This window comes from Podarcis filfolensis (genome assembly GCF_964270895.1).
Source record: "Podarcis filfolensis genome assembly, chromosome: 7".
Classification (NCBI taxonomy): domain Eukaryota; kingdom Metazoa; phylum Chordata; class Lepidosauria; order Squamata; family Lacertidae; genus Podarcis; species Podarcis filfolensis.
In genome coordinates, this window is record NC_139603.1 from 34,495,167 (window position 1) to 34,522,543 (window position 27,377).

The 27,377-nt window shown below is 43.7% G+C and overlaps 1 protein-coding gene across 4 annotated transcripts in view; it reads right to left on the reverse strand.

The window, feature by feature from the left end:
- Positions 1 to 9,359, reverse strand: part of LOC310767064 (cytidine monophosphate-N-acetylneuraminic acid hydroxylase-like) — a 46,441-nt gene extending 37,082 nt beyond the window's left edge. For 2 of the 4 annotated variants that reach the window (XM_083623898.1, XM_083623895.1), the window contains exon 1: positions 6,071 to 6,171. In XM_083623898.1, the coding sequence (XP_083480024.1) occupies positions 6,071 to 6,156 (86 nt within the window). In that variant the 5' untranslated portion in view covers positions 6,157 to 6,171. Of the gene's footprint in view, positions 1 to 5,523; positions 5,589 to 6,070; positions 6,172 to 9,218 lie in introns of those variants that run through there. The other 2 variants (XM_083623897.1, XM_083623896.1) reach the window with 2 other exon arrangements.
- Between the last annotated feature and the right edge of the window lie 18,018 nt (positions 9,360 to 27,377).

The following is a 27,377-nucleotide window of genomic DNA, read 5'->3' on the forward strand; positions in this document are numbered from 1 at the left end:
ATTAGGAAGCTGGAACCGTCCAGTAGCTTATTTGTCTAAACAATTGGACTCAGTAGGAAAAGGATGGCCTCCATGCCTAAGGGCAGTAGCGGCCACTGCAAGCCTTGTCAAAGAAGCTGATAAATTTACCTTCGGCCAGACGATGTATGTGAATGTACCTCATGCTGTTCTGACACTCATGGAATATAAGGGTAGTTATTGGCTAACGAACCCAAGGATGGCTAGATACCAAGGCCTATTGTGTGAAAATCCCAGGATTCATCTACGAGTAGTGAATATGCTCAATCCAGCAACTTTGCTGCCCCTACCAGAGGTAGATGATGAAGAATCACATGATTGTCTCCAAATAATGGATGAAGTTTATTCCAGTAGACCCGATCTGAAAGATGAACCATTGAAAAATCCAGATGTTGTATATTATACTGATGGTAGCAGTTACCTGCATGAAGGTGCCAGACGAGCAGGATATGCTGTGGTCACCAATGAGGAAGTTGTGGAAGCTGAAGCTTTGCCTGCTGGCACCTCAGCACAAAAAGCTGAACTTATAGGTTTAACTAGAGCTCTGCAATTGGCAGCCGGATGTAAGGCAAACATCTATACTGATTCTAAATATGCCTTCTTAACCCTGCATGCACATGGAGCTCTATGGAAAGAAAGAGGTCTAATCGGGAAGGCCCACGGGAAGGCCTTGAAATATGGACCTGAAGTAGAAATCCTGTTGGAAGCAGTATGGGCTCCAGAACAGATTGCTGTAATGCACTGCAAAGGTCATGGACGAGGAAGGGATCCAATAACCAGAGGAAATCATGCTGCTGACAAAGCAGCCCAAGAGGCAGCCCAAAAGCCTGTGGGAGGATTTATAGCAGCCCTCATACCAGAGGTAGTTCCAGAAGAAGTTAAACCTCACTATACCCCAGAAGAGAGGAAGTGGGCTGAACAGGAAGGAGCGGTTGTGAAGGACGGTTGGATGATCCTGCCGGACAATAGGATTTATGTACCTCATCACCTAGCAGGCACAATTGTAAGAAATTATCATGAATCTACTCACCTTGGTGGTACTGCAACCAGAGAGAGTCTCAGTCGGAAGTTGTATATTATTAACCTATCACAATTAGCAACTTGCATTTCACAGAAATGTGTTCTTTGTGCTAAAAACAATCCCAGGCAGGGACCGGTACAACCTCCTGGAATCCAACATGTAGGATACGTCCCCATGGAAAGCCTAATTGTGGACTTCACAGAGCTGGTCCCTTCTAAGGGATTTAAGTATCTCCTTGTGTTTGTAGATACTCTTACCGGATGGGTTGAAGCTTTTCCCACCCGAACTGAAAAGGCACGAGAGGTAACTAAGAGACTCCTCACTGAATTGATCCCGAGGTTTGGATTACCTAGATGCATTGGAAGTGATAATGGGCCAGCGTTCATTGATCAAGTAGTACAAGAAGTATGTCGAGTCCTACAAGTGAAATGGAGACTGCTTGCAGCATACAGGCCTCAGAGTTCGGGGAAAACTGAAAGAATGAATCTGACTCTGAAAACCCAATTGACAAAATTAACCCAGGAAACGGGATTGGGATGGGTAGATGTGTTACCCATAACACTGTTTCGTGTTCGGTGCGCACCCACAAAAAGACTTAAGTTGTCACCTTTTGAGCTCCTGTATGGGAGGCCGCCCTCCTTTGTTCAGGATATTCCAGCTGACCTTAAACAAATAGGAGACCATGTGACACAGGGACAAGTGCAATCTCTCTCCCGTGTTTTTGTTTCTCTTAACAGGTGGGCCCTTGAGCGCACGCCGTGCAGCATTGCTGAGCCGATTCATCAGTTCCAGGCTGGCGATAGCGTATGGGTGAAAGAGTGGAAACGCGATCCACTTGCACCTAAGTGGCGTGGACCTTACACCGTCTTGCTCTCTACTCCAACAGCAGTGAAGGTAGCTGAGGTGACTCCCTGGATTCATCACTCCCGTTTGAAGAAGTCCGAAGGCAGTTGGACGTGCAAAGGTGACCCCTTTAATCCTTTAAAACTGACTCTCTCCAAAAACCCCTGTATCTAGCCCTACGGGGAACGGGCTAGGTCACGGGCAACATTAGACGACCGGCCTGCTGCAGCCACAACCTGGAAGCTGGCTGACCTGCGCACGCCTGAAGCTTGAGGAGCGTCTGAACCAGCGATTGTGAACGGGAAGATTCTCTTATACAATTGATTGACTGCCCCCCCCCCTTGTGGAACAATTATCAGGGATATTACTCATTGGGGATCCTCGGGATATATGTTTTGGTCTTGGTGGTTCCCCATTTCTGTCACTGGGGGAATTATATTGGGGCTAATATTTTTTTGCTATCACAATAAGGTAATCTTTTGTGGAAGGAATGCATATACTAGACATCAACATGATTTTATTGTTAATCCTGATCCCTTGGGAAGGGGAAGGGTCCTTGAATCTGACCAAATTTGCTAAATATGGATTCCGCCATGACCACAATATGTGGGTAGGCTTAGCTGAGATGGTAGCCAATGTTACAAATAGGACCAATTGCCTTGTTTGCTCTCTTGGGCCAGATGATTCAGAGGGAGGTATGCCCTTATTACCGATACCATTAAATGCCATTGGTAAGGTAAGTGAAATGCCACACCAAACAGAAGTACAGAATTTCCCCGGATGGAACTCAACTAAACCAATACGAGTTATACCTGTGCAAGGGGAATTCTGTGTACATAAATCATCAGATGCAGCTGCTTCTACCATGGTAGGCTCTTCTCATTGCCACTATACTTGGGATTATATTAAGAATAGTCAAACCTGGGCAAACGGTACTACCTATCGAACTCGTAATACCTTGCCCTGTGCACCTCCTTTTATTCATGCATGGAAAATGGTGTGGAACATAACTGTGACAGCAAAAGGCAATCTAACATACTGCACTGTGAACTCTATACCCCTTTTGATATTTCGCCTTATGCACTCCACGTACCAAAAACCTCAGACCCGATGGTTGTGGTGGATATGTGGAGAATGGGCATACAAGCAACTCCCTTCCAAATGGAGTGGGACTTGTTTCCTGGAATGGGTATTACCACCAATGTGGATTATGCCCACTAGTTCAGCCAAGCGTACATGAAGAAACGCTGATATTTCTCATATAGCAGGAGGAAGTACCCAAAGTTGGAGCGATTCTGATGATTGGCCACCAGAGCACATTATAGCCTATTATGAACCTGCCTCCTGGAATCCTGATGAGCTCATACAAGGGGCACGGGATCCTATTTATAATCTAAACAGAATAATTCGATTGCAAGCAGTAGTGGAACTTGTAACCAATGCAACGGCCCAGAGTTTGAGACTTATTGCACAACAGTTGGATGAAAGTAGAGCCGCCATTTTGCAGCTGAAAATGGGAATGGATTATGTACTTGCCAGGCAGGGAGGCCTATGTGGAGTCTTGAACTTGACAGGGAATGCCTGTTGCTTTAACATTTCTGATAATGGTGAGGCAATCTGTGTGTTGGCCACAAAGATGGAGAATATAGCACATGTCCCAGTACAAACATGGGAAGGATGGGATATGGGATGGCTCACCAATTGGTTACCTAATGTTGCGGGACTCAAAGGGATACTATTGTCTTGCTTGTTTTTCTTGACGGTAGTAGTAATGGTTTTATGTATGGTGCCATGTATCATTTCATGTTTTAGAAGTACAATTAGCAAGATGATTTCAAATGAAACTCTACCTCATATCATGGCCCTATACAGAGCTTTACCTCAGGAATATGATGAAGGTCAAGCTATCAAGGACACTTGGGATGAAGGTCCTTGAGCTTGAAAGGGGGGAATGAGGCATCTGATCAAGATCTGTATTATGAGGCATCTGATCAAGATCTGTATTTTAAAATGAGTTTAAAAAATATATTTGCAAATGTTTGTATCTCTCATGCCAGGCATAAAGCAGGTGGCTGAATACTCTGGCAGCTGTTTATCTTCCTGTTCAAGGGCCCCATTGATCTATAGCAGTATTTCAGGGTTGTAAAAGGAAATTACAGGCTGGGAGCAAAAGGTCACACTGACCATACAAATCATAGAATACAATCAAGCTACAAAAACACAATTAAGAATTGGTAAATAGTAATAATTATTGTGCCTCCCATTAAACTTGAGCCACATCTTCCTAAGGTTAAAAGGGAAAGAGCTAATAGAAACAGCAGCTGGCTTGAAAGGGGGGGTGTAGATCTAAGGGGTTGCTTTCAAAACTGTTTTTATTAAGTTCCTTTTCTTTGAAAAGGCCTTTGCTTCTAAAAATCTATATATGTTATGTATGAAATATATTGGCTTAAATGTAATTATGCAAAAGATTTAGAAAGTAAGAAATGTTAGATTCTTATTTCATAGAATCATAGAATCATGGAGTTGGAAGAGACCACAAGGGCCATCGAGTCCAACCCCCTGCCAAACAGGAAACACCATCAGAGCACTCCTGACATATGGTTGTCAAGCCTCTGCTTAAAGACCTCCAAAGAAGGAGATCTTTCATTGATAATGTGTGAGAGGAGAACCCAAGATCCTTTTAAGATAAAAATTAAAAAACCATGCACCATCTGTTTTAGCCATTTGTTTTGCAGTGAATAGGGCAATAGGGCAAAAGGTGAAATGTTAATTAAGGTATAATAATGTTAATCTAAGATATATGACTACTTATTTGCCATTTATAGATAGAAGGAATTATAGCTCTTTGTCTCCCATAAAAGGCAATAGGAAATGGGTGTATCTTTTATGATTGGTTCGAGCAAACAGCCAATAGGAATTTCAACCAGGCTGATTGGACAGAGGCAGCCAAAGGAGGAGCAAGGGGGCTGAGCTGAGGAAATATAAGTGCTGACCATCAGGGCTGGAGTGGGCAGAGCTTTGGTAACCATATACCACTGTGTCTCTCATTTATTTGTCTGACAAATAAATTATTATTTTAATTTCTCTATTGCTGCGTTGAATATTTCATTCCAGCTAAGTGTTAACCACAAGCAGGGTGCTACAAGATGTCTACAGCAAGGTTTTGGCAAATGCTTGAGCTAGTAAAGTTGGACTATTAGGTTTGGCAGGTAGCCTTGTTAGGAAAAAATCCCATAAACTGAAAGTTTACAAGAGGTCCAATAAAAAATACAGCTTTTTTGCAGTCTGGTTTGATTTCACATATTTTAAGAATAAGGAAATGTATGGATCGATAGTTCCTCCAATTTACACTAATGTATGGATTACATGATAAAAAATCAAGAAGATACAACACACTCATACTTGGTTTCTTCTTTTATTCATATTATTCATATTCGCTCTACGCTGGGCTGCCCTTGAAGCTGTCCCAGAAACTCCAGCGGGTGCAGAATGCTGCAGCGAGGCTCCTCACGGGGTTTCTGCCATGGCAGCATATTCACCCAGTGCTTTTCAAGCTGCACTGGCTCCCGGTGAAGTACAGGGTCAGATTTAAGGTGCTGCTTTTGACCTTTGAAGTCCTTCATGGCCTAGGACCCTCGTACCTACGGGACCGCCTCTCCCGGTATGCCCCACGGAGAGCCTCAAGGTCCATAAATAGCAACACCCTAGTGGTCCCGGGCCCTAAGGAAGTTAGATTGGCTTCAACCAGAGCTAGGGCCTTTTCAACTCTGGCTCCGGCCTGGTGGAACGCCCTGTCTCATGAGACCAGGGCCCTGCAGGATCTGATTTCTTTCCGCAAGGCCTGTAAGACAGAGTTGTTCCGCCTGGCCTTTGGCCTGGAGCCAATTTGATTCCCTCCCTCTCCTTTTTTCTTTTCCTTCTCCTCCTGCGATGAGGCATTTTAATGAGGCATTTTAATATTTTAATGTTTCAATATTTTAATGTTGTATTTTAATTTTGTTTTAAGTTGTAATCATTCAACTTGTTTTTATTATTGCTTGTTAGCCGCCCTGAGCCCGGCCTTGGCTGGGGAGGGCGGGGTATTTAAAAAAATTATTATTATTATTATTATTATTATTATTATTATTATTATTATATCACATGATATCAAAGCAAGGGAATTAAAACCAACATTTTTCCTGGATCTACCTCACATTCAATATATCAGCAATTATTGTGGTATTTTCCTTTTTATTTTTAAACTTCAAAAATACTCTCCTGTACTTGTGTTCCATGTCTGCATCGATGCTGCCTAATTTTCTCCCCCACCTCAGCTTCTTCTCTCTCTCTTTTTCTTTCTTATTTTCTTTCTGTAAATTTCCCCTGATTTTAGAATTTCCATAAAAATTACATGGGGGGGAAAGCAACACATTAACAATAAGAAATATAGCAATAAGGAAAGCATTACAGGTAAAATGACAACAAATTCAACTATCGAAACCCATTTGTCACCTGAGAGATTTTTCCAGAAGCTGCCACTGTGACGCCCCAGTAAGTGAGACTTTGGTGAGGGCAACATCTTCCTGTTTCACCTCAAGTGGTGAAACAGAATGGGATTCCCCTCTGATGGCAAGAGATCTTTAAATTAAATATTTTTGTGTGTGACTTGTACAGAAGTAATAAGAGATAGTGGTAAGAGGGTGCAAAAAAGGAGGTGCCCTCTGCCATTAAAAATTCCCGCCTCAAACGGTGAAGGAGGGCTGGAGAACCATTGCAAGTTATTATACCATCTGCAAAAAGATGTTCTATTCATACATTGGAAGGATAAAAATGTGCCCTCCTTCAATTAATGGAAATATGACGTGACAACTCTTGCAACCTATGAACAGATCACTTTCAGACAATGATTATGCATGAACAAATTAAATGATTTTTGGAATGTATTTGTTGAAACCATAGTGACACATGAATCAATGTATACTTGAGGGAAACAATTCATTTATTCATCTACATATATATACTATATAGTTTTGTGACTTTAATTATAATTTATGGTTATTTTGTTATTGCTATTTTCCTCTGCTTTTAAAAATGTTTTTTTTTTCTGTTTCAGCTTTCTTTTTCTATTTTTTCTTTTTTTTCTCTTAAATGTATTTTAACTTACTATAATATCCTCAATTTTATATATAAAAACAGGATGACGTGTACATAAACCTGTATTTTTAGAAGGTATGCAGATGGATTGAGGATAAAACAAAATGTGCTTTGATCTTATCTGATCATTCAACAGGCCGCCAGTTTGGGATTGTGCCTGTCTCCTAAGTCATCAGTATCCAGGTCTACCTGTAATCCTGTTCCCAATAAGTAGGTTCAACACAACACGCCAACAAAGCGTTTACGGTAACTTACGGTAATTGTTGCAACTGTTGCAGGATACCCAGGCAGCCAAGCCAAAATTAATGGACTCTGTTATGTTCCTGACTGGGGCCAGGTTTGTTCCCACACCTCCCCCCACCCCACTTGTGGGACTTTCCTTGTGCTTGATCAATTCAGTAAAGAATTAGGAAGATCATTAATTTTTGCCGCTGCTGCAACCACACCTGCAATGTTCACATAGGAGTGATGTCCTTCAAGGACATTTTGTGGTCATCGATTAAAACTTCAAAGCTCAAAGGAAATGTCTTTCTCGAAAATTAATGTGGCTCAACTAATCATTGTATTTAGCATGTGTGGTTTAAAATATTTTAGGCACTGGGGGAGGGGATATGGGAAAGCTTTACTGCTGCCTAATGAAGCTGTATTTCAGTATCCTATAGTCTAATGAAATGGGGATCTACTTCCATGTTGCTTTAAATATAGTAAATTGGATATATCAAGTCCATTCCGTTTGCAAACCGTGATTTTCTAAAAATGTTTCCTGACTGCTTCTACTCCATCTGGAGCCTACATAGAAGTGTATCCATAGTAGAACATTTCAATATGTAGCTAAAATTCCACACACCATATGCTAAATACAAGAGCATTTATCATCTCTCTGCATGTGGAAATGGTGCAGGTGGTTTAGGTCAGCCTTGAAAAACTTAAGTTGTACGGTATCTAGATCCTTAACAAGTTAAACAGTCTATATATCTCAACACCCTACAAACTTAATCTAAATTGTTATTTGCTGGAATTATCAAATTACATTCTCCTCTGCACAACACATGAATCTTAACACATTTCATGTTATGTGTTCAGCTTTCAGCTTTGAAAACATAACAATGTTTGCTCCACTTGTTACAGGGTGAAAACGAAAGCTCCAGCTATTTAAATTATTTTAACTTGTTCAATATATTTTCCTCAGCTGACCAACTGTGAGAGATGAATTGTTGCTAAGAATTATTGGGAGATACCCAACTTCATTACTTAAGTCCATTAATTTCAATGGTTCTATTCTGGACAAGGCTTAGTTGGGTATCACCTGTTATCTTTGTTCTTGGAATTAACTTTCAAATACTAACATTTACATTAAGAAATTCCATTCCATCGCAAACACACATATCCACTGAGAATATAGAGCTATATGCAAAGAAAAGAAATGTATGAATGTGCTGCCTTAAAGTAGTTCATTAGGTGATGCCAATGTCTACAATCAAAATGACTGCTATTTCTCAAGTCAGCCTCTGATAAATTACAGAGCCTTTTTGCCCAGCAAGAAATGCATGCCGTTTGTGATTTGTAAGATAGTTTTTGAGGGGAACTTCCTAGATATAATATATACAAAGGTTTTGAATATAATATATGTTGAATATGTACAATTAAACTATATAGGATCATGACTCAGGTTCAAGACGATATAAATGTACATATCACCTCTTCCCGTAAATGCATGCTTCTTTATTCGTACACAGCTGTTATTTTAATGGAAGAAGCAACCACATGTCTCATGTCATTGAAATGAACTTATGGGGGGGATAACATATAGAATGGATGAGATCCACTCACACATAAGACAAAGCAAAGGAACTTTTTTTACATAACATTAAATATGTGCTATAGTCTACAGAAAGTCTACATCTCACATGGCACTCACTGCACAGCATATGTGTTATGCAAATAGTATAATATATATTTGAATAGTTAATACAATATGCTCTTAATTTAATGGTATACAATTGCTACAGTGCTGCTGTTATGCCCTGATGTTAAGATAAATTGTGGAAAACTAAATAAAAAGCGGCAGTTTATTCCAAATATGTCAGCTTTCTCAATCAGTTTCCTTATATATTAAACTTTTTGTACTACTCGTTATTCTGCATATCTCTTGCATTATTTAAAAATAATACATGTTGAAGAATAATTAAGATAGAAATCTTACTTTTTCTCCATAATGGATCAACAGGTTAGAGGAGAGAAACGATGCTGAATCCCTGGCGGCAACAACAATGAAGTCATAAATTTTTATTCCGCTTCACGAACATCATAGGCTGGTTCTGGAAGAAGGACCTGTAAACTCCAGTGGGGCTGACACTGTGGAAACTACAAGTTTTGAGAGTTTTACAGCAGCTATAGCAAGGTGGAAAAAAGCCTGAGAATTGATTGCTATAAAATCATTTCCTTTTAATAAGGTCGCCAGCAGTTTATATACACATAAACCTGTATTTTTAGAAGGTATGCAGATGGATTGAGGATAAAACAAAATGTGCTTTGATCTTATCTGATCATTCAACAGGCCGCCAGTTTGGGATTGTGCCTGTCTCCTAAATCATCAGTATCCAGGTCTACCTGTAATCCTGTTCCCAATAAGTAGGTTCAACACAACACGCCAACAAAGCGTTTACGGTAACTTACGGTAATTGTTGCAACTGTTGCAGGATACCCAGGCAGCCAAGCCAAAATTAATGGACTCTGTTATGTTCCTGACTGGGGCCAGGTTTGTTCCCACACCTCCCCCCACCCCACTTGTGGGACTTTCCTTGTGCTTGATCAATTCAGTAAAGAATTAGGAAGATCATTAATTTTTGCCGCTGCTGCAACCACACCTGCAATGTTCACATAGGAGTGATGTCCTTCAAGGACATTTTGTGGTCATCGATTAAAACTTCAAAGCTCAAAGGAAATGAAAGTTATGTAATGGCATATACTGAAAAAAACCTTGCATATGCTTGTGAGGTTCACAGGTGTTGATGCCAGCTGAAAAGGGAATGGCTGAGATCCATGGCAAATATTAGTAAGATAGGAAGAGTGACGGTGGAGGTACGCCCACAATAATAATAATAATAATAATAATAATAATAATAATAATAATAATTAATAATAATAATAATTTATTATTCAATCCCCGCCCATCTGGCTGGGCCTCCCCAGCCACTCTGGGCGGCTTCCATAGAAACCAAAAATACAGTAAAGTATCACACGTTAAAAACTTCCCTGAACAGGGCTGCCTTAGGATGTCTTCTGAATGTCATGGAATAAAGAACTGAGAAGATAGCGTGTCACACAAAGTTCATATGGCAACAAGCTATGTTTGTCTTATTTAAATCTAGTACTGTGAGAGAGTTGGAAACAGCAATGTTTCTTTGTATCCTTTTTCTTTGTATTTTTAGCGTGCTCTCGAAAGAGCAGTGAAAAGAAACTCACATAATCCCGTCACCAAAATGGCAGAAGGAAGCAAAAAAACAAAAAGCTAGTGAGGGCAAAGGTTCTCCAAAGGGCATTGCCCCAACTCCAGACTAAGAGTCAAAAAGAGCAGCAGCTGAAGAAGCCACCTCAGGATGTCTGCTCCGACACCAGATGCACAGGTGGTCGAGTATTGACCCCAGAGGGAACCACTATGGCTGCCAGACCTGCTCACATGCAGCGAGCGGAGACGACTGCTGCAGTTGAAGAACCCCATCCCCAGGCAAAGCACTATTTCCATTGGGAAATGAAAACTGGATTAATCCTTGCCTGAGTGGCTAGTACAACCAGAGGGTTCCTGCCGGGTCCGGCCTCCAAGGCAGGCATCCCCAAACTCGGCCCTCCAGCTGTTTTGGAACTACAGTTCCCATCATCCCTGACCACTGGTCCTGTTAGCTAGGGATGATGGGAGTTGTAGTCCCAAAAGAGCTGGAGGGCCTAGTTTGGGGATGCCTGCTCCAAGGCATTCAAGTGAGCTAGGATTAAATTGACAATCCACTTGTTAGCCTCCTTTTGCTTGGGTGTCCCTTCTTTCCTAGCACTGGTCTGCTGAGGGAGCAGAGCACGAGGCTGAGGGAGCCAGAGAAGATCTTTCAAGGGCAGACAGGGGAACTGAAATGGCCAATCCATGAGCCTTTTCTTCTTCATCTTAGGAAACAGGATCAGGGAGGGTGTTTAGGATCAAGAGGAGCCTTTACAATTTTTTGCCCTAGGGCCCTCTTTCGTTTATAGGGAATCAAACCTAGAGCTGGACCTCATTATAGAGATACACTATACAGAAAGCCTGGGACTAAAATGGCCAATGAAGCTAAAGGCTCGATAAGAAAGATAAACTATATAGCAAGGCTGGGTCTTGAGAGAGATGAAAGAAAAGGCCAAAAAAGGCAACTCCAGCCTTAAACTGTCGTTTCTACCGTTAATCAGTAGACCGATTTGTTCTTTTTAATTTATATTTTTATTGATTTTATCTGCAGAAACAAAGAACATAACTTACAACCGAAATAAAAATCTGAACGTAACTTATAACTTATGTGGAAATTGCTCGGTTTGGTTGTGTACTTTTTGATGTGTTTTATTTACTGTTTATGACTTTTGTTATGTTTCTAATTATGTAAATCTTTTTATGTGGTAAGCTGCCTTGAGCATACTTTCAACTATGGGAAGGCAGCATACAACTATGATGATGATGATGATGATGATGATGATGAAGAAGAAGAAGAAGAAGAAAACCAGCAGAGGCTGGCAGGACAGCATTGCACAATTAGCTTTCCAAAGCTAAGCATTGCTGCTACTGAGGGAAAGAGAGGGAGCTATGGTTAAGGTGTGGTTTAGGAGGTCAGAATATAGAAAGCTTCGCTTTTGAGACTTCCTGACGTCTTTCACATGCCTTTTGCTCTATTAAATTTCAGGTCTGCTTACAATTAAGTCCAAGGTCCTTTGTTAATTGTTCCGTGTGTGGCGTAGTTAGGGGTAATATTCCTAGGCACAATCAATAGTCCGCATTCTATCTGGTGTTCCATTCCACAGATAAGTATCCTAACAATAACTGATAGGAAGAAAAATCCTACTTACTTGTATAAAACTGAGATGTTTCATTTCCGCATGCCAAAAGGGAGTCATAACCAGGCAGGCCCATAAAACATGCTCAGAGTTTCTCCACTTTAAGCGTACACTTTTAGAGCCTAGTGTATCTGCAAAATGATTTTCTGCTAGATCAGCTGTGGTCACAAATCTAAAGATATTTTGATGCTTGCAGAGTTATAATTCCACTAAGAATACATGCTAGTCTCTGCAGTTCAGTTGTCCACTTAATCCAAAACTCATCCAGTTTGGCACCTAGTTCAATTCTAACATAGGAAAGCAGAAGTCTACACTACTGGGATGGTGCAGAAATAGAACAGGTTAGCAGAAAGTTTGATAAGCAGCAGCAGTGGTGGTGCCAGGAGGTGGTTCAGCTGCTCCTGCTACCTACTGAAAAGGCAAGTTCCAATTAGCCTCCCTAACAAAAAAATTGTCCTACTGACATGGCCACTGATCATTCTTAGTCTATCTTATATTTCTCCCCCCTTCCAAAGTTATTGATGACATCCATCAGTCTTGGGACACAAGCATGTCATCCTTGATCTATCATTTAATTTACATATGCAACACTGATTTTATTCTCTGTGCAGTATATTTGTTTATTGCTTATTTCATGTGTAGGCTTTAAATATTTTTAACTTACTTTCCAGAGGTATGCTATGCTTTGATTGAATTCGGGGTGGGGAGAAATATGAAAAAAGTTACAAAATGTAGAATCATAGAATTGTAGAGCTGGAAAGGGAAACCAGGGTCATCTGAGTGCTGGGAAGACCGCTCCCTCTCCTGCCAACTCCATCGGGCCTAGGGGGCGGGGCCTGCACTCACCACTACAGCTTAGAGGCCTGAGGAGCTACCTGCAGCAAGGGACAAAATGGTTTAAAATGTTTTAAGCGCTTTTAATCTGCAGCACCTTAAATGGTGGTGGTTGTTTTTTATAATATTATATTATTTTATTATTTTATTTTTGCTTCGGGTGGGATAAGCATTTAGTCAGTGTGGGGAGTAGTTTAATTTGAGCACTATTGTTTCTTGCTTTGTTTTTATTTTTATTATTCTGTTAAGTTATTATATAGTTTGTATTTTGCATTTAAGGGGAAGGGTCAGGGCTGCCTGGGAGTGGGCCTCAGCCAATAGAATGGCTGGGGCAGGTTCTGTCCATTAAACTTTAATTAGTTTAAATTGACCTGATTTAGCTAGTTTAATACAAGGTTGATTGTCTTCCCACACTCTGATAAGTAGGGAACATTCTCCAAACAATTCTTGTACCAGCTGCTTATAAAATTCCAGTTCTCTACATACATCTGATAATGCATTGAACTCAGATTCAGTTGAACTTAAAGCTATAAGTGATTGCTTTCTTGATCTCCAACCAATTAGTGCATTTCCAAATTTTATCGCCATTCCTGACACTGATTTTCTATCTGGTCCAGCATCTGCCCAACTGCTGTCGGCCCAACATTCAAGTTGTGTGCTGCCCTCTGCTGATAGTTTTAAGCGAAACCTTTTGGTAGTTTGGAGATACCTTAAAACTCTTTTTACTCCTTGCCAAGCGTGCATTGATGGTTTTTCAGCTTGTCTACACAGCATGTTGACAGCATATGTTATATCGGGCCGAGTCCACTGTGCAATGTGGAGTAGACTGCCTATCGCTGACTGGTAAACCCTGGGATTACTGAACTCTGCCTGTTGCTCGGCTTGAGCATCCTTTGTGTAACTTAACTCCATTGGGGTTTTAACACCAGCACAGTTGTCCATTTTAAACCTTTCCAGCAACTGCTGGATCTTAGCTTCTTGGCTGAGCCAATAGTTCCCATTTTCATCTTGCTGAATTTTAACTCCTAGATAAACAGATACAGTGCCTAGTGATTTTATCTGAAACTTTTCTCCAAGCTTAGTGGCAAATTGTTGTGCAAGTTTATCGTCCTTTCCACGGTATAATAAATCGTCAACAAATATCAAAACTGCTTCTTGTTCACATCCCGAGCCTTTTAGATAAAGACACGCATCTGCTGCGCTCTTTCTGAACCCCATGCTCTCTAGAGCATCGTTTAAGCAGGAATTCCAATTACGGGCGGACTGTTTCAACCCATAAATGGATTTGTGTAGGCGCCAGACCTGGTTTGGCTTGTCTCCTTCAAAACCTGGTGGTGGTGTCATATAGACTTCCTCCTGTAAGTCTGCATTTAAATAAGCCACATTGACATCAAAATGAAACAGCTTATTTCCCTTCTTAGCTGAAGAGGCTAGAAGCATTCTTAATGACTCCGATCTTGAAGTAGGGGCATAGATTTGAGAATAGTGAACACCTTTGCGCTGCGAAAATCCTTTTGCAACTAGTCGGGCTTTATATTGCAACTCCTCAGTAGTTGTGGGCTTTAAACGATATACCCATCGACAACCTACAGCTTGTTGCCCTTTCGGAAGCTCTGTACTTGTAAACACACCGAGAGACTTCATTGAAGCCATCTCTTTTTCCATTGCGTCCTGCCACTTTACGGCTTCTGAGCTTGGAAGCTGTTGTACCTCTATATAGCTATCTGGCTCACACTGTGCCATATTTACGTATACACTTGTCACCTTAAACCGCTCTGGTGGTTTGCCCTTTGTGGCACGTTTTGATCTGCGCAATTGTTCCTCTTGTGCCCCCTCTGACCATTGGCTGTCAGAATCTGTCTCAGACTTTATATCTGGATGCGCCCCTAGGGATAAAGACCTCCATTTAGATACCTCCCTTAGGCTTGGTGTTGCAGGCGACCTGCTTCGCTTTTGCTGTCTGCTAGGCCTACTGACTGGCGATGTTGGAACACTCCTAGATTCTGGCTTTTCTACCTTAGGAGAAGAACCTTGTGCCTGGTCAGAATCTGCATCTGAACCATGTGCACCATCCCCTTCTGGCTCACCACCCGCTGGACTTTCATTCTCAGCATAAATGCCTAAATCATCTCTCAAAATGTCAGGGTTAGCATGTAAGTGAGTCCATCCGGATTGCTCACAAAATTCAGCGCTCCTACTGATGACCACTCTTGTAGTATCCCCATCTGGGTTCACGAACCTCCAAGATTTGGCGTGTGGTTCGTACCCACAAAAGATGAGTTTCCTAGCCCTTGGACTTCCCTTTTTCCTTAACGCTTTTGGGATAAGTACATAGGCTTGAGATCCAAACACCCGAAAGTAATTAACTTTGGGCTTCTTCCCATATAAAGCAAAATATGGCGTAGTATCAATTACCGAATTATATACTCGGTTCAGAATATGAGTAGCCGTCTGCCAGGCTTCCGCCCAGTAACTTTGAGGGAGTTTAGAATCAAACAACATAGAGTTTGCCAACTCTTGCAGAACCCTGTTTTTACGTTCGGCCACGCCTCCTTCTTGGGGGGAATAAGGTGTAGACAGACGATGCTTAATTCCCTTTTTCTTAAAGAAATTCTGCAACACAGACCCGGTAAATTCTGACCCTCTGTCTGTCTGAAAAGCAAGTACTCTAGTACCGAATTCAAGTTCTACTGCATGAACCCAATTTTTAACTGTTTCTGCAGTATCTGCTTTTGTTTTGAGAGGAAAAAACCATGTGACTTTTGTTTTGTCATCCGAGAGACACAGTGCATACCTCAAACCTCCCATGCTAGCAACAGGCATTGGGCCACATAGGTCCATATGCACAAGTTGGAATACTTTGTCAGATTTCCTATCTGAACTGGGATAGCTGCATCTATGAACCTTCGCCCTTTTGCATGCAGTACAATCCAAATACTTAGTACATTTGTTCATTTTGCACCCTTCTGATAATTCAGGTTGCCTTTTAACATACTGAAAATTAATATGTCCCAAACGGCGGTGCCATAAATGAACACAAGAATTATGGGTAGGCGAGTTCACACAACCAGCATGAACCTTTTCAACTTCATCTGGACTTGTCTCAAAATAATATAACTCATTTCTGCATTCCACCTGTAAAAGAGATACGTTATTCTTTGAAATAGTGCAAACCCCATTTTCAAACACAGTTTTAAACCCATCTCTATCAAGTTCTGACACAGACAAAATACACCCCTTCATTCCCTTTAGCACATAGGCATCAATTTCTGTATGCAAACAATTCAAGAACACTGTGCCTACGGTCTCTAAGGAACGTTTAGTTGAATCTGCCATTGTCACAACTTTAGGGGTTTGCAAATGCCTGCAATTCTGCAAACGGACACTAGATGGCGCCACCAGGTGGTGAGATGCACCACTGTCGATCAACCAGCGTAGATTGCTGCCTTGGCCACGCCCTTGCATCAACGCCATTGCTGAAGCCATGTGCTGTGTGCTGTGGGAGTAGCCACGACCTCCTCCTCTTCTTCGACGTCCCCTGGAACTCCTTGTCTGGTAACTAGGGGTAGCGGCCTTGGTGCTGTCTTGACCAGGTTCACGTGTGCAGTTCCTGATTAAATGGGAAGAGGAACCACAGCAAAAACAGTGTCTAGCTGCAAAAGCATTTACTGTGTTCTCAAACTCAGCATCCCCACTCTTAGGCACAGCACAACTCCCCTTTGAAGACAAACCTCTTTCTCTTTGCCTTTTATCCTGTTCATCTGCAAGCCGAGAAGAAATGTATTCAAGGGTTAATTCAGCTAAAGGCATAGCTTCCAAAGTTAAATCTAGAGTCTCATAGCTTTTATCAAGAGAAGACAACAATATGTATGACTGCTGCTCCATAGAGAAAGGAATGCCCAGCTGTCTTAGTTGATTAAAGGCAGACACCATTTTGGCAATATGTTCTTTCACACACGCTCCCGGTTGGAGACGTAAATCAAACAAACATCTTGTAGCATGGATCTTGGCCCCCGCAGTGTTTCTGGAATTTAGCCGCTGCAGAACCGTCCAGACCTCATGCGTGTTCTTTAACTCAGAAACATAAGGCATTTGCTCTGGTCCCACTGCCAAAACTAATAGACCTTGGGCTTTCCTGTCGCGTTTCTGTGAAGCTGCTGCTGCTGCTTTGTCTTCTGCAGACGCGTCTGCAGCTGCCTGTAAAGGCGGTGCTTCAGTACAACTCCACAACTCTTTTGCTTGCAACCAAACCCTTACTCTAGCCTTCCAGTCTTGCCAATTTTTCCCATTGAGTCGCGTAAACGGGACAGCAAAACTTTCCTGGGACTCTGCCATCCTCCCTGGGGCTTAGGAACGATACTCACACACCTGTAGACCGTCTCCCAGCTGCTGAGGTGGCTCCTTGAGGAATAAGATGTCTTCCAGCGAGTACAAACTGCGCAGTGCCTGTTTGAAACTTTTTCTAGGCACGTTGCAGGACTCAAGCTGCTTTGAAGGCTTTCATTGTCGGCAACCGCTTCTGTCTTCGCTCCAGTCCTTTCATAAATCACTCTGAACTGCATTCCTTATCTCCTTCTTGACGTACAAACAGCCATAACCTGTCCATTAAACTTTAATTAGTTTAATGTTAAGTAAACGTCCAGTGCGCTTCCAACGCCAGAAATGTTATTTCAGCAGAGAATTTCGTGCAGCGGTTGAAGAAGGCAGGAGATTCAGTACCTTTCAATGAAGAATCCTGGAGCAAGCACTTTGGAACTCAGGAAAAAACTTTATTTACAAAAGAAAAACCCTGGCGATAAAGCACACATGCTTTTATCTCCGGCATAAAGAAAACTTTACTCTAAACTTAACTCATATCAGCAAACACGCCCATGGCCACAAACTGAGTCTGCGAGTCAGGTCAAGGGGGAAAACACATGGGTGAACTGACTATTTATACAAACTAACTCACATTCCTGGATGCTTAATGACTTCCAGCTGCTCAGTGATTAGAGCGACTTGTTACCTCTTAACCCTTTAGTACCTACAGGTTCCACAGGGGGGAATGTATTGGGACACCCGATCTCAGTGATCACGGGCAGAAGGAAGAGTTATGCTAAGACCAGACCATGTCATTACCGAGGAGGCAGGGTTAGTCGTTGTTTGAGGACTATCCCTGCCTCCAGGTCTGGTCCTGACCGGAAGGATACAGGAATCAGCAAGGGAAACCCACATGACCTTTAGGTGTTGCTGTATAATGCCAGGTCAATGATGAATAAAACCACTGCCATCCACGACCTGATTGTGGATGGAGGATTTGACCTGGCATGTGTGACCGAGACCTGGTTGGATGAAGCAGATGGGCCTGTCCTTGCCGCTGCTTGCCCACCAGGTTTCTCTTACGCACAGCAACCCATGTCATGTGGGTGGGGGGGGGGTTGCAGTGATTTTAAGGAAGTCATTAGTCTGCACCAGGTGTCCTATTGGGAAGACCCAGTTTTCTGAGTGCATGTTCTGGAAGTTGGGCAATAGGGGCCGTACAGGATTCCTACTGGTGTACCGGCCTCCCCGCTGTACCAAGGATTCCCTGCCTGAGCTGTTTCAGGTCATGGCGGATATGCTCCTGGAGACACCTAGCTTTGTTGTCCTGGGGGATTTTAACATCCATGCCGACACGACCTTACAAGGGGCCGCTCGGGACTTCGTGGAAAGCATGGCCTCCATGGGGCTGTCCCTGAATAAGTTTGGCCCAACTCATAGCCACAGACATGCCTTAGACTTGGTGTTTACCTCTACGGATGTTGGTGATCTGACACTAACTAAAAACGAAACAAAAGAAGTGCCATGGTCAGATCACTTCCTGGTGCAGCTGGACTTCTCCGCAACCTTTCCCCTCTGCAGGGAGGTGGGACCGATTCGGATGGTCCGCCCCCGCCACTTAATGGATCCAGTTGGCTTCCAGAGAGTGGTAGGGGATGTTTTATCCCAAGTTGATGGCCTTTCAGCTGATTCCCTGGTGGCACGCTGGAATGCGGAGTTAACCAGGGCTATTGACTGTCTGGCTCCGAAGCGCCCTCTCCGATTGCATGGAGTTTCCGTGGTTTTCCCCGGAGCTGAGGGCGATGAAACAATCGAGATGGCTAGAGCGCTGGTGGCGGAAAACTCATTCTGAATCAGACCAGACATGGGCTAGAGCTCAACGTCGAGCCTACCAAGTGGCAATGGCGACGGCAAAGAGGGCCTTCTTCACCGCCTCCATTGCATCTTCAGAAAACAGCAGCAGGAGACTTTTTCAGGTGGTTCGCAATCTATCGGAACCACCTGTACCACCGGGGCCTGGTAGGGACCCCAAGATCTCCTGCAATGCTTTTGCAAAGTTTTTTGCAGATAAAGTCGCTCAGATTCAGAGGGAGGTAGACTCCACTGTGGGAGCAGGGCCAGGGCAGGAGAGTGCTAGAGTTCTGTCTGCTCCTGTTACATGTGATCAATTCCAATCTGTTACCTCCGAGGATGTGGACAGGCTGCTTGGACAAGTGAAACCGACCACCTTCTCCATCCTGGCTGATAAAAGCGAGCCGGGAAGGGCTGGGCGGTGGGCTCTGCGGGGTGGTGAATGCTTCCCTCTGTGAGGGAGCCTTCCCAGACCCGCTGAAGGAGGCGGTCATTAAACCGCTTCTTTAAAAAACATCTTTAGACCCGGCCAATTTGGCCAACTATCACCCAGTCTCAAATCTACCATTCTTGGGCAAGGTGATTGAGCGGGTGGTTGCCGAAGAACTCCAAGCACGCCTGGAGGATGCGGACCATTTGGATCCCTTCCAATCGGGATTCAGGCTTCACCATGGGACTGAAACTGCCTTGGTCGCACTGGTTGATGATCTCCGGCGGGCTAGGGACAAAGGTGAGAGCTGTTTCCTAGTTCTGCTGGATCTCTCAGCGGCCTTTGACACCATCGACCATCACATCCTTCTGGACCGTCTAGAGAGGCTGGGAGCTGGGGGCACTGTTATACAGTGGTTCCACTCCTTTCTTCTGGGCCATGTCCAGAAAGTGGGGGGGTGAGTGTTCAGACCCCTGGACTCTCACTTGTGGGGTGCCTCAGGGTTCCGTCCTCTCCCCCATGCTTTTTAATATCTATATGAAGCCGCTGGGAGAGATCATCGGGGGTTTGGACTGGGTGTTCATCAGTATGCAGATGACACCCAGCTCTACCTCTCTTTCAAATCAGAACCAGTGAAGGCGGTAAAGGTCCTGTGTGAGTGCCTGGAGGCGGTTGGAGGATGGATGGCGGCTAACAGATTGAGGTTAAATCCTAACAAGACAGAAGTACTGTTTTTGGGGGACAGGGAGCGGGTGGGTGTGGGGGATTCCCTGGTCCTGAATGGGGTAACTGTGCCCCTGAAGGACCAGGTGCACAGCCTGGGAGTCATTTTGGACTCACAGCTGTCCATGGAGGCGCAGGTTAACTCTGTGTCCAGGGCAGCTGTCTATACAGAAGTTCAGAATACTGGGGGAATCACATGTTCAGTTTTTCTTTCTTTTGACAGCATTAGGTCACTAGGTGTCAATCCTCCCTCACATGAAGAACTGTTTCACGGTTACTGTAGTTTCATTTTTCTCATCAGAAAGAAGGGTGTGGTGAAAAAATCAGACAGTTCCCTGCTGTTACTTGCTATTAGGAAGAGAGGAACCCAGAATCTCAAGGGAAGAATTTGTCCTGAGGTAACTGGGGACATAGTTTTTGGCTGTGTGTGTATTACTGTCTTAAAACGCAGCTAAATTGTTCTTTGTCTCAATTTGGATTGAGGCTGGTTTGGGATGAAAGGCACCAAACCACAGGTTTTCATAAGAAACGACAGGATAGATATGGATTGTCGATAATGTTGTGTGTAAACTGCTTCCCAAACTGGAAGCTGGCAGCGCCTGGAGTAAACAGGAGTATGTACCACACCCTTAGACTCCACAGGGCACCTTCTATAATGCAAAATCTAAGTCAGCCTTTTGTGGAGTGGGAACAAGCTCAGTTCTCGGTCTGTGGGGTCCCCTTTTTCTCAGCAGCTGAATTGTGGTGACCCATCTGTGGAATGGGGCTTAGAATTTCCAGTGTCACAGGAGGGACAGGGTAAATAAGCCATGTGGTTACCAAGTGCCTCATATTTATTTATTTGATTCTGACTTTTCAGCGTCAGCATCCATTTTTATCTTGTTACATCCCATTGAAGCCAAGGTGGCATTCCACAAATGCTCATTCATTTCAGCAATCCCACCCCAAAAATAGGTGAATATGTTCACATGAATATATGATGCTGCCTTACAATGAATCATGCTGTCAGGGGCTCAGGAGCAGGAGCACAGGGGAGAGAGGAAATGGAGAGCGAAGGGGAAGAATCCGAGGGCAGCGTAGGGGAGTATGACAGTGGCCCGAGAGATTCCATGAGCTTCTCCAGCGAATCAGAAGATTCCCAGAAGGGGGCGCCGACGGTCAGGGCAAGGGGGGTCCCAGGGGGGACGCACCAGAAACAAGGAGCCAGCGGGGAACCCCAAAGCAGCAGCGGGGGATCAGGACCAGTTTCCCCACAAGAGCGTAGTGGGGGGGAAGAGTCACATGTGTCAGGGCCAGCGTCTCCTCCAGCGGGGAGAGAAAGTGAGTCAGGGCTGACCACGCCTCCAATGGAGGGGAGATCAGTTGCAGCTAGCCCCCCCAGAGGGGGAAGCAGTGACAGCAGCAGTGAAACGGTCAGGAGGAAAGTTGCTAGCTGGGCGCGCGTGCCAAGTTCAAATGTACAGGCGCGGGGGACAGCAGGAGACCCGGATGGGGAACCAGCTCCTAAAGCCCGCCGGAGGGAGGGGGAAGGCTCAGGGGATTCAGCGTCAGAAGAGGCTAGAAAGGGCGAGACCCCAACGGACAGGCGGAACCAGAGGCGGAAAGAACAGAGGAAGAGGTGGAGTAAGGCTAGAGTCTTAAACTGGTGTCTGGGGGGAGGAGACTCAGACGGAGCATCAGCGGTCTGAGAGTTGAGACGTAGAGCTGCACGCTGCGGCTCTGGAAGTGAAACTGAACTTCAATAAAGACTTTTGTACTTAACAACGAAGCAGCGTTGGTCCTTTGTGAGCTGGGACCTCGGGCGGCTCTGACACATGCTTTATTGAAGTTCAGTTTCACTTCACGTTGGGGTCTCGCCCTTTCTAGACCCTTCTGACGCTGAATCCCCTGAGCCTTCCCCCTCCCTCCGGCGGGCTTTAGGAGCTGGTTCCCCATCCGGGTCTCCTGCTGTCCCCCGCGCCTGTACATTTGAACTTGGCGCGCGCGCCCAGCTAGCAACTTTCCTCCTGACCGTTTCACTGCTGCTGTCACTGCTTCCCCCTCTGGGGGGGCTAGCTGCAACTGACCTCCCCTCCGTTGGAGTCGTGGTCAGCCCTGACTCACTTTCTCTCCCCGCTGGAGGAGACGCTGGCCCTGACACATGTGACTCTTCCCCCCCACTACGCTCTGGTGGGGAAACTGGTCCTGATCCCCCTCTGCTGCTTTGGGGTTCCCCGCTGGCTCCTTGTTTCTGGTGCGTCCCCCCTGGGACCCCCCTTGCCCTGACCGTCGGCGCCCCCTTCTGTTCTGGGAATCTTCTGATTCGCTGGAGAAGCTCATGGAATCTCTCGGGCCACTGTCATACTCCCCTACGCTGCCCTCGGATTCTTCCCCTTCGCTCTCCATTTCCTCTCTCCCCTGTGCTCCTGCTCCTGAGCCCCTGACACATGCGTTTCTCTCACCTAGCAAACCCTAATCTTACGATCTACACTTCTCTGACGCCTCAGCTGGGTCTTTTACACCCCTACTGCTTAAAATCCTTTTAACTGAGGAGGCCGGGGAATGGTACCTCCTCCATTCAAAGCATATGTTGTACTACTGGTGTATGATCTTTCCAAGTATCCAGAGCACTATGCCACACCTTTATAAATGAAACCTGAAATATCAATAGGGCAGCCCCATTTTTTCGCATAGACACCTATCCTTTTTAAAAAACTTTTTAAAAAACTGTACCTTCATCCAAAAATGGATTTCAAGGTGGTATACATAAGAATGAAAACAACACAAAGCCGCAATATAAAAGTATTGAGAGTAATAAAACTATTCTGCCCTCCCCCGAAGCAATATTGATACAAAAAACCCTGAACAACTTGGGTCCAAGGTAACTTAAGGGCTACCTGAGCCCTTAAAGCCCTTATAACATTTCTGCTCCATGACTAAGGAATTCTTCTTTAAGAGTCTTCATCTGTAGTTACAAACACATTTTTCCAAATTGTCATATTTTATTATTCTTCCACTGTCTCACAGCATTGCAGCCAAGGATGATTTCCAGGCAGTGCAAAATGCTTTCATATTCCCCGTCCTGTAACATATGATAACATTTTTAGCACCTTTGCTTTGTGAGAAAGAAAGTATCAGTTGAGCCTCACCTGTCTAGAATTACTCTATCACGTTTAATTATTTTAATGCATTTAGGACTAGGAGAGATGAAAAATAAAGAGCAGTAATTGCTCCCTACCCCCATCCCTTCTCTCTCTCTCTCTCTCTCTCTCTCTCTCTCTCTCTCTCTCTCTCTTTTGTAATCATAGCTAGGAAATTTGTGAGAACAACCTTCCCCCCATTGAATAATCCCATCAGTGCTGCAGATAAAATACTAATGAGCTTTGTCAAGAGTCTACCGTAATTGTATTCATGTTCATCCTGAGCTGCTGAGCTGACAGCCTATATTTTGCTGTTGGAGGGAGGGGGGAATCACATTTTCCCAATACAAAATTAATTATGGCAAAATCACACACCAGTACTAGCAAAGCAATATACTACAAGTTCTTCCTTGGTCTCCTGGGAATGTCCCTGCCCACCTTCCTGTAATTTTAGGATGTCTCCGCAGGTTTTGCTTTCTCATTAAGTTTTCAGCCATTTCTGCATCATGTGAGGCCAAGTTCTGATTTCGAAACACATTCAGGTTGTGAATGGGTTTTAAAAATAAATAAATTATCAATGAATTATAAAAAAAAATCAAAGGAAATTCATGCTTTGGGGATTTATTGAATCCTTTGTGAAACACAATGGAAGGACCACTAATTATTTTTAGCTGACCAGGATTCATGGTTGACAAATCCAAAACATGTTTTCATACATTCATACGCTACCCAATATTCTGTGAAGTTACAACGAGGAGAGAGACAAGGCAAACCTGTGTGACCCTTTTGTTTCTCAGCTACTTTGGATACCACTAGTCATGGTGTTTTTCTGGAATAGCTCAAGGAAGTAGGAGTTGGAAGTTCTGTATTACAGTGGTACCTCAGGTTAAGAAATCAATTCATTCTGAAGGTCCATTCTTAACCTGAAACCTGAGGTACTACTTTAGCTAATGGGGCCTCCCGCTGCCGCCGCGTGATTTCTGTTCTCATCATGAGCTTAAGTCCTTAACCCGAGGTACTATTTCTGAGTTAGTGGAGTCTATAACCTGAAGCGTATGTAACCTGAAGCGTATGTAACCCAAGGTACCACTGTATAGACATTCTGATGCTACCTGCAGAAGCTAGGAGATCATTACTCAGCTCCATGGCTTGGGTTCTGTGGAGTCCCACAAAAGTCCATTCAGTCCTGTGCTACTTTATATCTATATGAAACAATTGAGAGCTGTCATCTGGGCCACAGTGTCATCTATATGTTTATGACACACAATTTCACCTCTCCATTCCATTGGAATCAGAAAGGTGTTGATAAACAGCTAACTCCAACTTTGAGCTGTGTGATTTACTGGCTGGCATGCCCTGTGAGATCGGCAGGTGGGGCCTTTTTAGTGGTGTTGCCACTGAAGGCTTTCTGACTGGGCCTTTTCAGTGGTGGTTCCCTTCTTGTCTGTCTCCTTCATCATGTAATCTTTGGATGAAGGGTGGTATACAAATCTAATAAATAATTACTATTATTGACTTTCATGACAATTCTCTTTTAAAAAAAAAATTAAAATCCCGTTTACCCAGGAATTTGACAATTGAAAACCCTTGCAACCCTAAAATTGAGAGAATGTTCTTAGAATGCTTCCGTAGTTTATTTTATGATTTTATTTTATGTGCTGGCCTCTTTCGGGAGAAAGGGCAGGATATAAATTGGGGGGCGGGGAGAAGACGCAGCTACATATCCTCCTAAATGTATGTATGAGGCTTAAATTGGCTCTTGACAGATATATAAAACTATATAAAATTGTTCAAGTGCACATTTATTTTTTCATCTCGGGTTCTCTTCCACATTGACAACATGCATGCATGACACAGAAAGTACAACAGAGGCTCAAATACACTTTTTACAGCTCAAATATATGCATAGAATCATGTAGTTAGTGACACTTATGCAAACACTTTGAGATAACAACAGGCTGTTGATAGCTTTCAAGTAGGCAAAGAAGGGTGATGTGCCTCTAGGTATATCTCCTTTTCAAAAGCAAAACCCACCTGAGACTTTTCTGACATTGGTGTTATGACTGGAAGATGTGAGGTAAGTAGTACAACAACACAGACTTTGAATTTATTTTTTAAAAACGTGTCCAACCCTGTAATGCTAAAACAATTTTGAGGGGCGGGGGGGATTGGTTGACAGCTCCTAAGGAAAAAAACTCCTGAGAAAAGGTGAAGGTGTACCCTTCAATGTGCAAAATGTTCTTAAATCAATCCTGGCAGAGGTTTTTCTTGGCAGCCTTAAAGATAATCCAAATAATTTTAGCTGTGTCACAAATGCCAGACCCTGTTATCTGGAGAAAAGGCTGATATGTTTATAAAAATTTGTATCTCACACTCTGTTAAAAGCATTTTTCTTCTGTGCTAATTTTGCTGGCAGTCCAGATAGCTGAAACGAGGAACTAACAGAATTTCCCAGGGTAGAAAATTCAACAGGACATCACAGAATGCAAGCTCATTTTGACCTCCCGGGAAGAATGTGCAGGCAGTGAATGTCTCCTATCAATAAGCAAGTGATAATGCATTGAAAGCTTGATGATGCTTTCCTGATGGCAGCGCAAATGAATTAGTGCCAGAGAAAGAGAATTATCATTGTGTGTTGAACACCCTATAATTTTTCCTGTCAGTGGAACAGTTAAGATTACTGCCAGCAGTGGTTTATGCATGGGGGAAGGATAAAGATTAATAATAAAGTTGCAAAGCAAAGGCAAGCTGTGACTGCAGTTAGAAGGAATAAAAGAACAGACAAATGACAGCCAGTTTTGATCCAGTGAATAACCGCTCATTTACTGACCAGAATAGTGAAGAAGACGTGATTTGGGAAATCCTGGTCTAAGGCAAGCTGAGTCCCTTCCAGTACATTGGTAAAGGTAAAGGGGTAAAGGGACCCATGACCATTAGGTCCAGTCGTGACCGACTCTGGGGTTGCGATGCTCATCTCGCTTTATTGGCCGAGGGAGCCGACGTTTGTCTGCAGACAGTTTTTCCGGGTCATGTGGCCAGCATGACAAAGCTGCTTCTGGCGAACCAGAGCAGCGCACGGAAACGCCGTTTACCTTCCCGCCAGAGTGTACCTATTTATCTACTTGCACTTTGACATGCTTTCGAACTGCCAGGTTGGCAGGAGCAGGGACCGAGCAACGGGAGCTCACCCCGTCACGGGGATTCGAATCGCCGACCTTCTGATAGGCAAGTCCTAGGCTCTGTGGTTTAACCCACAGCGCCACCTGCATCCCTAGTACAGTGGTACCTTGGGTTAAGTACTTAATTCGTTCCGGAGGTCTGTTTTTAACCTGAAACTGTTCTTAACCTGAAGCACCACTTTAGCTAATGGGGCCTTCCACTGCCGCCACGCCACCGGAGCACAATTTCTGTTCTCATCCTGAATCAAAGTTCTTAACCTGAAGCACTATTTCTGGGTTAGCGGAGTCTGTAACTTGAAGCGTATGTAACCTGAAGTGTATGTAACCTGAGGTACCACTGTACTCAGCTTAGTCACATGAAAACAGCAGCAGCAATACAATTAAAATGGGCAGGTAAATCAGGAAAAAGACAGTAGTAAAGGGAGAAAAAATGCAAGAGCCTTGCTGCTGTTTCGGTTCTGCTGCAGCTTGCTTTTAATAGCATAAAAAGTAGTTATGTCTACAGATTTATAGATCAGTAGATAATGTAGATACTTTTCCTCCCTTTCTCTGAGAGGGAGGGCAAGTGAGTTCCACAAAGGCGACCGAGGAGGGCAGTAGTGCAGGCTTGTGTCCCAATGACAAAATCTGTCGATCCGGCACTGTGGCAAACTCATAAATAAAAACTACAATTCCAAACATATTTATACCAAAGCAGAGACCTAATGTTTATACAGAATGTGCCTTGTGGGTAACCATAACTCTTTCTGTTTAAATGGATAACTCTACCACCTCAGTAAAAGCAGGGGGGTTACTGCCAGAAACCCCACCGTGTTGCAGTCAGTTTTGTGAGTAGTTCACAATTAACGGAAGTGTTACATACA